We start from the raw sequence: 12,028 nt of genomic DNA on the forward strand, positions 1-12,028 counted from the left end.
TTTCAATGCTAAATTATTTGGCCTAAGTCCTTATGAAATATTTTCAAATTAAGAGGTACATATAGAGGGATTGTCTATCATTTAAACTTTTAATCACCTACATCCTTTTAGGAGAAATAAAAGAAGCATACCAATCAAAATTAGTCTACATACATGCACACATATGTTTGTATTAGAGCAATTGTAGAAATAAAGACACACGTACAGAAAATAATTTGAGTCTGTAGGCAAAAGTCACACTTGGAGGATTGCCTATTAGTGCTTACTGACTTAAGAGTATATACTTTGATAGAGAATTTAAATTTTTCTGTAATAGACGGCATGGATGAATTAGCCAAATTTCTAGTTTATGCTAATATATTCCACAAAATAGTATTCATGGAGCCTTGAAAATGGAATTTATGACATACATGCAATAGTATTTTATTATTGTAACAAATACATGAATGGAGTTTCACCGTTTATAACTTACCATCAGAAAGTGTAACCACTGTTATATCATCAGTAGATACTCCTGGACCATAGCGATTATAAGCTAAGAATCGAAGATTATATTCTGTGAATTTTTTCAGGCCTTCCAGTTTATAAGATAGTCCATCAACCTCTATATTCTGGAAACATAAAATACCAAAACTATTATTATTGAAGAGCAGTATAGCAGAAATGGCAACCATTCTGTGCCATCAGTGAATTCACAGAACCCTAGCCATATAATGAGCTCTAAAACCTTACTTGTGACACAGATTCCCGTCCCCCACCAACATCCAAAGTACTTTGTAGACTCCTTGTTAAAGCAGCACATGCTAATTTTACAGCCATTAAGTTCCAATTTGTTTAACACTATGCAATATATTGAATGGTTTTGTTTTTCCGCCCACACCAAAACTCTGACAGGCAGAAGGCAGCTTATAACTCCACAGGAACAGAGACTTGCTCCTGTATCCCAAACGGAATAATCCACCAAGAAACAACAGGTTGCATTCTCCCCTTGCTGAAATACACCCACGGCTCTTGAAACTGTCAGATATTCCAATTATTATTATTTTAGGGCGAGGACAGGGTCTCGCTCTGCTGCCCAGGCTAGTGGTGTCATCATAGAACACTGCATTCTCAAACTCCTGATTTGCCACAAGTTTTATCTCCCCAAATGCTGAGAGGTAGGTTGAAACTGTTTCCAGTGCTTCACAGCTGCGGTGAAGTTCCCTGAGGTCAGATCTCTACATTCATGTCTATCTTGGATGACACTGGTTTTGAATTTATTTAAATGGGTTGGCAAAATGCATTCTTGTAGAGCCAAATATATAGAAAAATGGACAGAATAGAAAGTTGAAAAACAAGAGCTACAAATAATAGAGGGCAGTAACAACAACAAAACATGATAACATGGAAGGAACTTCTGTAATGCTTATCTTATGATGTAACTTGGGACTGGACCAGAGCTGTGAATATGACTGTAGCAATTTTTTTTAAATAAAAATCCTAGTCATGCAGTTTATGCGGAAACATAATGACCATCCTGTGCTTGGCAATTTTCACAACATGTAGTAAGCATTCCTATATCCTGAGGCCGCTTTTCTATTTAACTTTAAACTTGCCTGTGTATCTTTTCCCACATGAAGTTGAGAATCTGGAATTAAATATCTCAGTTGTCACAAAATACATTTGCTGAGTTTCGTGTGTCTCCCTAAAGACTTATTTACTTTCAGTTTACCCGAATAACTAATTTGCTTCATTTCAGGAGTCTGTGCTAACAACAAAGTAAAAGCAAAATGTAAGGAGGGGAAGAATAAACTTCTAAGAGCAAATTATGCTGAAAACAATGACAAATAATAGTTCACAGCCCAATAGTGTAGGGAGGAGAGAAATAATATAAAATATATAAGAATTTTAAAAAATAGTTTGGCTAAGGACACTGAATACATTGAATAGAAGGGCAGTTATCCCTGAAGCTAAGGAATGAAAAGGCAAGTGCCTTCTGGGACCAGGCAGGTTAATACAAATGTGGTTACCCACACCTGCCCAGGCCACTGCATACTTAAACCCAAAATTGGCATCTTTTCTATTGATTTCACCTAATTGCCCGTTTGCCTGTCTCACCACCAGAATTCAATTAAATTGTTTAAAGTTTCCAATAGCAAGTGCTTTAAAACTAATCAGCTATTCAATGAATGTGTGAAACACTGGACTGTATCAAGAGCTTGCAGGTCTCCTATTTTTCCAGCCCTAAAGCCATCCAACAGATGGAAGCGTTGTGGTCCATTCCCTTACCTACCTGTTCTTTTCCCGTGGACACCTCAGTGCAGAACAATCTGTAACCTTGGACTGGACCATTTGCATAGGCAGGGGGTTCCCAGGTAATGAGAATTGAGGTAGGTGAGGTAGATACAGCTTGCAGATTTTCTACTGGCCCTGGAACTTGCACTGTATATAAAAGAAATTGATTATGACATAAGAATTCCCTTTTTCAAAACAAAATCATATCTTATACAGTTCAAGTTCAGTTCAATTATACTAATATGTACTATTTTTAGAATCATATAGAAGCATAGAAAAATATAAATATAAAATAATAAAATTTTAGAATCACTTAATTTTGAAATTCAGAAGAGCTTATATTAATCAAAAAATATTTGTTTTATTTTATAGTTAAACTGGTCAAAGAGTATAAGTGATTAGGACAATAGCAAAAAAGAGTGGGAATCTGAATCTTGGTCTAGAAAATTTTTCACTACGTCCGTGTCTCTTTGCCTGTGTATTGGTAATAACTGCAGAAGGAGACTTTAGGAGACAATATTGAATAATTAGGAGTCTTACCTGTGTTACAGTTTATAGTGATACATTAGAATTGTATCGTAACAAAGTGGACATTTTGCTTTTTGGGGGAAAAAAACAAAGCAAAATAAAAACATGCCCACTGATATTGTTCAAGTTGATTGTCACAGTACTATATTTTAAAGAACAATAATATAAACATAAATAATTTATATGATTACTGATATACTCATAAAAACAATGCAAACATTTCAAGAGTGGATATTTCTGATTCTGAATCTACTATTTCTATAAGGAAGTAAGTCAGAAAAAGCAACAAGAGCATTGAAATCAAGTAACCTGCTTAAAATATCTGTTGAATGTGAGGTACCCAGGATTTTGATATGGTAGACACAGTGAATGCACAGGTAGCCCAGGGATGTGCACAGTGTTAACTGAATGTGTCCCCCTCTTGCTCTTCTAGGGCTATAGGGAAAGACCACTGTTTGCTATGAGCATGGCTCAGTCTGAGAGCAGAGACTCAGATTTTAAAATGATCAAATTCTATAAATATCTTTTAGGTCCATTTGTTATAGTGTTTTATTTAAGTCCAGTGTTTCTTTGTTGATTTTCTACCTTGATGATCTGTTTATTTCTTTTCTTAGGCCTAGTAACATTTTTTTTTTAAATCTGGGAACTTCAGTGTCAGGTGCACATGCATATATATTTAAGATTGTTATATCTTCTTGTTGAATTGATCCTTTTATCATATAATGACCATATTTGAATTTTTTTTACTTTTGTTGATTTAGAGTCTGTTTTACTTTATATAAGAATGCTACTCCTGCTACTTTTTGGTTTCCATTTGTGTGTGCAATAATTTTCCCGCCCCCTTACTTTGAGTCTATGAGAAATTTTATAAGTTAAATGGGTTTCATGGAAACAGTAGATATTTGGGTTGTGTTTTTTTATCCATTCCCTCAATCTATATTTTTTAAGTGGGGCATTTAGGCTATTTACATTCATTGTTAGTATTGATAAGTGAGATATTGTTCCCATATCATGTTGATTGTTACCAGTTTCTTTTTATTCTCTCTTTTGTTACTGTTTTATAAGAGCTGTGGAGTTTTTATAATACTTTTGACTGTTTTTATGCTGGTGAGTATAGACTGTTCTTTTGGATTTCTAGAGTACTTTTTGAACATTTCTTATAGGGAAGGTCTAGTGATGACAAATTGCCTTAGTGTTTGCTTGTCTGGGAAATATTTTGTTTCTCCTCCATTTATGAAACATAGTTTTACAGGATACAAAATTCTTGGCTGATAATTATTCTGTTTAAGAAGACTAAAGATAAGACTCCCATGGCTTGTAAGGTTTAGAATTCTACTTTTAGTCTGATGAGTTTTCCCTTTTCAGTTACTTGATGATTTTTGTCACATGGCTTGTAGGAGTTGCTTCTTTGGATTGACTTCGGTCAGTCGAATGCAGAATATACATTCTTCTCATCAGCATGTGGAATATTCTCCAAGATAGACCATATGTTAATCCACAAAACAAGTCTTAGCACATTTTTAAAAATAGAAGTCCTACCATTAATCTTCTCAGACTCCAGTTGAATAAAACTAGAAATCAATTCCAAGAGGAATTCTCAAAATTATATAAATTAATGGAAATTAAGCAACCTGCTGCTGAACAATATTTGGGTCAATAGTGATATCATGATGGAAATTAAAAAAAAAATTCAATTACATTACAATGGTGACAAAATCTATCAAAATCTCCAAGATACAATAAAAGCAGTATTAAGAGGGCAGTTTTTAAATACCTACATCAAAAAGACAGAAAGATCACAAATAAATAACCTAATATTACACCTCAAGAAACAAGAAAAACAAAAACAAACCAAATCCAAAGTTAGCAAAAAACAAGAAATAACAAAGATCAGAGCAAAATTAGATAAAATTGAAATAATAAAAACAATAAAACAGTACAAAGGATCGATGAAACAAAAAGTTAGTTTTCTAACAAGAGTCATAGACCACTAGCTAGATTTACCAAGAAAACAAGAGAGAGGATTCAAATAAGCTCATTCAGAAATGAAAGAGTAGATATTATACAACTGATACCAAATCTGATACCAAATTATACAACTGATATTATACAAATGATACAATATTATACAACTGATACCAAATCTCAGATAAATATTATCTGAGACTACTATGAACACCTCTATTCATACAAACTAGAAAATCTAGAGAAAATGGATAAATCTGTAGAAACACACAGCCTCCAAAGCTTGAATTAGGAATAAATAAAATTTCTAAATAGACTAATAATGAATAATAAGATTGGGTCAGTAATACAAAATTTTCCAAAAAGAAAATAAAAAAGCCCAGGGCCAGACAGATTCACAGTCAAATTATGCCTGTCCTCCTGAAACTGTTTCATAAGATCAAAACAGAGGAGATTATTTCAAACTCATTTTATGAAGCCAGTATCATCCTGATACCAATGCCAGGAAAGGATACAATAGAAAAAGAGAACTATAGACCAATATCCCTGATGATCAAAGATACAAAAATTCTGAATAAAATACTAGCAAACTAAATCCAAAAACATATCAAAAAGATAATTCACAATGATCCAGTGTGTTTTATCCTGGGGATGCAAGGATGGTTCAACATATGCAAGTTAATAAAACCGATTCACCACATAAACAAAATTAAAAACAAAAAACACATGATAATTTCAATAAATGAAGAAAAATTGTTCAACAAAATCCAATATCCCTTCATGAAAAATAACCCCAATAAACTAGGCATAGAAGGAACATACCTCAAAACAATAAAAGCCATATATAATAAAACCATACCCAGTATCATTTTGAATAAGGAAAAGCTGAAATCATTCCCCCTAAGTCAAGACAATGATGCCCACTTTCACCACATCTATTCAACATAGTACTGGAAGTCCTAGCCAGAGTAATTAAGCAAAAGAAAGAAAGAGCATCCAAATGGAAAATAGGAAGTAAGTCAAATTATTCCTGTTTGCCAAAGAATGATCTTACAATTAGAAAAACCTAAAGACTCCTCCAAAACACTCCTAGAATTGATAAATAAATTCAGTAAATTCTCACATTACAAAATTAACATACACAAATCAGTAGCATTTCTACACACCAGTAATAACCAAGCTGAGAATCAAATCAGGAATTTAATCCCATTTACAATAACAATAAAAATAAAATAAAATGAAACACTTTGTAACAAACTTAATCAAGGAATGAAAGAGCTCTAAAAGGAGACCTACAAAACCTTGATGAAACAAATGTAGATGACACAAACAGATGGAAAAGCATCCCATGTTCATGATTGGAAGAATCAATAGTGTTAAAATGTCCATACTGCCCAAAGTAATTTACAAATCCAATGCAATTCCTATCAAAATACCAATGTCATTTTTCACAGAATTAGAAAAAAAACCCTAAAATTTACAAGGAACAACAACAAAAAAGCACAAATAGCCAAAACAATCCTAAGCAAAAAGAACAAATCTTTATGCATTACATTACCTATTTTCAAATTATGCTACAAGTCAACAGAAACCAAAACAGTATGGTATTGGCATAAAAATGGAAACATAAACTAATGGGACAAAATAGAGAACCCAGAAATAAAGCCATGTACCTCTACCCACTGATCTTCAATAAAGCCAAAATAAGCATAAACTGGGGAAACACCACCATAATAAATAAATGGTAGTGGGAAAACTGGATAGCCTCATGCAGAAGAATAAAATTGGAACCCTATCTCTTACCATTTACAAAAATTAATTCAAGATGGATTAAAGATGTAAATGTGAGACCTGAAACCATAAAAATATTAGAAGAAAACCTAGGAAAGTTATTCTGGACAACAGCCTAGGTAAAGAATTTATGACTAAGACCTCAAAGCAAATACCAAAAAACCAAAAATAAATAAATGGGACTTAATTAAACTAAAAAGCTCTGCACAGCAAAATAAAAAATCGATAGAGTCAAAAGATAATCTACAGAATGCAAGAAAATATTCACTGGATATATATCTGATTAAGGCCTAATATCCAGAATCTATAAGGAACTCAAACAAATCAGCAAGGAAAATAAAACAAAACAAACAAATAACCCCATTACAAAACAGGTAAAAGACATTAACAGATAACAGGCATTTTTCAAATGAAGAGAAACAAATGGCCAACTCAACATATGAAAAAATGCTCAACATTACTAATCAGCAGAGAAATGCAAATTAAAGCAGCAATGAGATATCATCTTACCCCTGTCAAAATAGCCATTATTGAAAAGTCAAAAAAACAATAAATGCTGGCACAGATGTGGTGAAAAGGGAACTTATATGCCATTGGTGGCAATGTAAATTAGTATAACCTCTATGGAAAACAGTATAGAGATTTCTCAAAGAACTAAAAGTAGAACTGTCATTTAATCCAGAAATCCCACTACTAGGGATCTACCCAGAAGAAAAGAGGATATTTTATATAAAAACAGACACCTGTACCTATTATGTTTATCACAGCACAATTCACAATTACAAAGATATGGAACCTAAGAGCCCACAAACTGATGAAACAAAAAAGAAAATTATATATATATATATATATATGTATATATATACATATATATATATATATCATAGAATTCTAGTTAGCCATCAAAATAATGAAATAATGTCTTTTGCAGCAACTTGGATGGAACTGAAGGCCATTATTCTAAGTGAAGTAACCCAGAAACTAAAAATCAAATACCACGTGTTCTCCCTTATAAGTGGGAGCCAAACAATGAGTATGCATGGTCATACACAGCGACTTAATGAGAGTCAGAAGGGAAAATGTGGATGGGGGTACCTATTGTATTCAATGAAAACTATTCAGATGATGGGAATATTGAAAGCCTAGACTTCTCCACTATGCAATTCATCCATGTAACAAAAAAACATTTGTACTCTCTAAATCTATTTAAATAAAAAAAAATTGAAAATAAATAAATAAATAAAATGATCAAATTCCAAGGGCATCTCTCCTGCTGTGCAATGTAACACATCCGAAAGAAGGTGGTATGGTCTGAATGTTTAGCTCCTCCAAATATCATGTTGAAATTTTGTCCCCAGTGTTGAATGTAGGGCCTGGTGGGAGGTGTTTGGATCATGAGGGCAGATTGCTCATGAATGCCTTGGCACCCTCCCTGCAATAATGAGTGAGTTCTAACTTTATCAATTCACGTGAGATCTGGTTGTTTAAAAAGAACCTGGCATCTCCTCCCTCCTCCATGTGACACACCTGCTCCCCTTTACTTTTTCCTTTGACTGGAAGTTCCCTGAAGCCTTAACCAGAAGCAGATGCTGATGCCACATTTCTTGCAGTCTATAGATTCATGAGTCAAATAAACCTCTTTTCTTTAAATTACCCAGTCTCAGGTATTTCCTTTAAAGCAATGCAGAATAAGGTGAGAGCACAGACCTGGTTTTCCAGGCACAAAGACTCCAGGAGGACTGAGAGACTAGTAGGTGTCTGGGGAAAAGGAAGGGAAGGCAGTGTTTGGGAAGTTCCTGCTCACCTGTCCCATTAGAGTTCAATGGGGGATTTGGAGAACAATTCAAATAGACTCCAAATCTTGAGGGGCAAAGGAGAAGAAAATACACTTGCATCTCATCCAACTCATCACATACACAGTAGGTGGTGACTTTGCAGAGAAGAAGTGTGAGGAGTGCTCATGCCATTCTGAGAATTTTCTGAGGCTCCAAGTGTGGAATGGAAAAGATGCTAATAAATGACCTGTTGGCCCAGAGTGAAAGCCATGAGAATCTGGACAAGCAAGCTGAGAGCCACCTAGCAAGGAAGGGATCGTGCATGGTCAGGAGAGGGTGGGTGTGCACAGCCTACCTTACTATGACTCTTTGAAATCACTGAAACTTGAAAATGTGTGGGAATCACATATGCCAACCACACAGACACTTCCATCAGGCATTGTAAGTAGAATAGACTATAGGGATGTCTTACAGCTTAGGGCAGCAGCCCCAAAAAGCAAACATTAGAACACACTCCTCCCCTGCTGAGCCCAGCCAGAGCTGCTTAATGTCCTGGCTCTTTGACCGGGCAGAAAGGTCAGAACACTCCTTTGGTTTCTTGAACAATAGGAGCAAAGGTCTTCTCCACAAGGATGGGCACGATGCTTTCCTGCATAGGAAGTATTCAATAAACGAGTGTCACATGAATGGCTTCATATACAATTTTCAAACGTTACCATAAATCAGAAGCCTAAAACATACTATGGAGTCTAACCCATTTGATTTTGTTGATTAAGCATTGTTAGAACAAGTGATCAGTAAATAGTGTTTTCCACACATAACTTGACAAGAACTAAAGTTGGTATATACCTCTATGTGTGAGCCTGTGTGTACTTTGCCTGCCTTGCAATTTATATATATGTAAATATGTGTATATGTGTGTGTCTATATGTATGTGTGTATATTAATATGTGTGTGTGTGTATATGCAGTATATACATATATATAGTGCTTAGTTTTACTGATGGGCAAACTTCAAGCAGTGAGTATCCTAATTTGGAATCAGTTTACATAGGAAGTCCCGATCCTAATCATCTGTTCACCACTTGCATTCTTTTGCCTTCCTAATGGTCATTGGACACTGTCAGGGAAAAACACAGGCTTGTGTTTCCAGAAGAATTTCAGTAGAGATAATAGGCACCATAAGTGTTTGAAAGGAGTATCCAGAGCATTTAGTTCGAGTATTCACAAACAACAATGTATGTATTTACCAATTACCTGCCAAATGAGAACATCCCATTTGTTGATATAAAGTTTACAATTGCCTTTTTCTCTGAGAAAGGATTGCTCTTCAGTATTAAATTGTTTCCTACCTTAAATGAAATCTTTTGTCTTGAATTATAATTTATGTTATAATCTGATTGTATTGGTAGATTTTGTTTGATATTCCCCTATATTAAAATAAAAATATCATAATCCTATGTTGTTTTAAATAAATATAAATATCAAAACATCCAGGGATTACTATCAAATTATACATATATTTCATACATAAAATACTAGCCCTCTGATTTAAACCAAAATACTGCCCGCCTGTGAGATATTTTTCTTCATAGCATGCCTGGCTAGTGTCAAGACTTTGTGTTTCCCTTAAAAGTGTACTCTTCTTTACTGTGCTCTACATTTAAATTCATGAATTTCCTAGTATTTTACCCTTGCACTATAGCTCTAACATGTATATGTGGATAATATATTGTTTATGTTAATTATGTAGATATGTATATTATATGTGTACATGTATATACTTTATGCATTTATTCAGATCTATATCCATAAATAATATTTAAATATAATTTTTGTACTTTCACATATGTGATACACTATATGCATATGAGCTGCACGAGAGAGAGAAAGAGATAAAACGAGACTCAAAAATGTTGAACAATGGGAATTAGATGTGAAATCAATACTGTTAACAGCTTCAGTCTTCCATTTCATTACACTTTAGTATGTCAGTCAAGAAACTTAATGGGCTTAACTGCTCATCATTTCCAAGATATCTTTAATAGTCCCCACTGATCCCCTCAGTCGGACAATAATTTTGTGGCAAACTGCATCTAATTTCTCTCCACCTCCATTCAAGTTACCTATTTCTTCAAAGAATGGAAAGATATCAGAATAGATGCATAATCTATGCAAGTAACTCATCAATCAATGTCAACCTAACCAACTACCTTTTTAAAATTTCAATATTGTATTATGGGGGAAATTCATTATAACACCTGTATCTAAGAACAAATTAAATACTTATGTTGGAGTAAATGAGATGTATTACATGTCACTATTTGCACTGGGAACAGTAATTTCTGACAATGTATATGAATTTATAGTATAACAGAACACTTTATAATCAGATCTTATTGCATATTAACCCCCCAAAATGGCATATAAAAGTTAGCCAAATCTTTACTAAAGAATGATTGATTACATATAATCATATTGAAGACAGGATGCGTGTGTAAGAGAGAGAGAGAGATAAGGGGGGGGGAGAGGAAGAGAGAGAGAGAGAATAAGAGAGAGAGAAAGGGAAAGAAATAGGCCACCACAGTTTCATAAACTACAATTGATTAATTACAGATGACAGGAGGTATGGTTTCTTGTCCTTACTCTACTTCTAAGACCTGTCATTACATTGGCATTAAGGAGTCCATGAACTCCCTGAAATTGTATGTACATTAAAAAAGTAATATGTATATTTTTTGAGGAGTAGGGTCCATAGCTCTATCATTGAAGTTTATGGTTTCCCAAATAGTAGCTCCCAAACGATTAGATATCTCATTTATTTTCATTCTGAAAATCAGTGATTCTTTATCATCAAATCATTTGTAGTGATTGTTAATTAGTTTATGTTGGGAAAATGGGAATAATTTCATTTTAAAGAGACATCTTCAACTTTTAATCAAATGCTAGTGTTTCAAAGCTGAAAGACATTTGGGAAATAGACTTATGTTTCATTTTCCAAATCACTGGTATTTCAAAGGCATTTGAATTCATCTGCTTTAATTCACCAAATATTTTAGGTTTCATAAGATGTTAGGCCTCTAGGTAATCAAAAAGTCACACAGCACATATGAATTAATACTCTTTTGTTTCTTTCCTTTCTCTTGCTCTGTTTCTAGGCAAATATCTACCCACCCATCTGTTTTCCTGACCTCTTTAACTGTAAGAAATTTGATATTTGCATTAATCAGACTAAAATCTAAGTTATGCTTTATTAAATATATGTTTCTAAAATAACCTTGGGAGTTTAAATAATCTCTTCCAAATAAGACTGTGAATATAAGGTTTTCAAAGGAAAAGCTTTAGAAGGATCAAGCATGTCACTGTCTTCATAACACTGAATATGCCTGATGTCTCTTAGCCATCACACTGATGTGTCTCAGTTGGAAGTCCAAAATGAAGACAAATGTTAGTGTCAGGGAGTGCGTAGTTGAACATTTGAATATTTAAAGTCTTCTGAAAATGACTGTGTAGTGCAATGAGTTCTACTGCTCCTAAATCATCAATTTAACAGCCACCAATTTTTTTTTTTTTTTTTTTAAGGACTAAAGTAACTGTGGATTTGAAAAAAACGGTCACACGTTGTCATTCAAATAATGACCTATAATTCACATGCCCTCAATTCAGACCAGAATTCTGAGGCTAATTCTACCTCTT

The 12,028-nt window shown here is 33.9% G+C and overlaps 1 protein-coding gene across 1 annotated transcript in view; it reads right to left on the reverse strand.

Annotated features, from left to right (window-relative positions):
- DCC (DCC netrin 1 receptor) overlaps positions 1-12,028 on the reverse strand; it is a 1,043,477-nt gene that overhangs the window by 272,386 nt on the left and 759,063 nt on the right. The window contains exons 10-11 of the mRNA XM_075993861.1: positions 2,273-2,421; positions 473-611 (exon numbers count right to left, since the gene is read on the reverse strand). Coding sequence (XP_075849976.1) covers positions 473-611; positions 2,273-2,421 — 288 coding nt within the window. The remainder of the gene's footprint in view (positions 1-472; positions 612-2,272; positions 2,422-12,028) is intronic.

The sequence above is a fragment of the Microcebus murinus genome, chromosome 17 (genome assembly GCF_040939455.1).
Source record: "Microcebus murinus isolate Inina chromosome 17, M.murinus_Inina_mat1.0, whole genome shotgun sequence".
Taxonomy (NCBI): Eukaryota; Metazoa; Chordata; class Mammalia; order Primates; family Cheirogaleidae; genus Microcebus; species Microcebus murinus.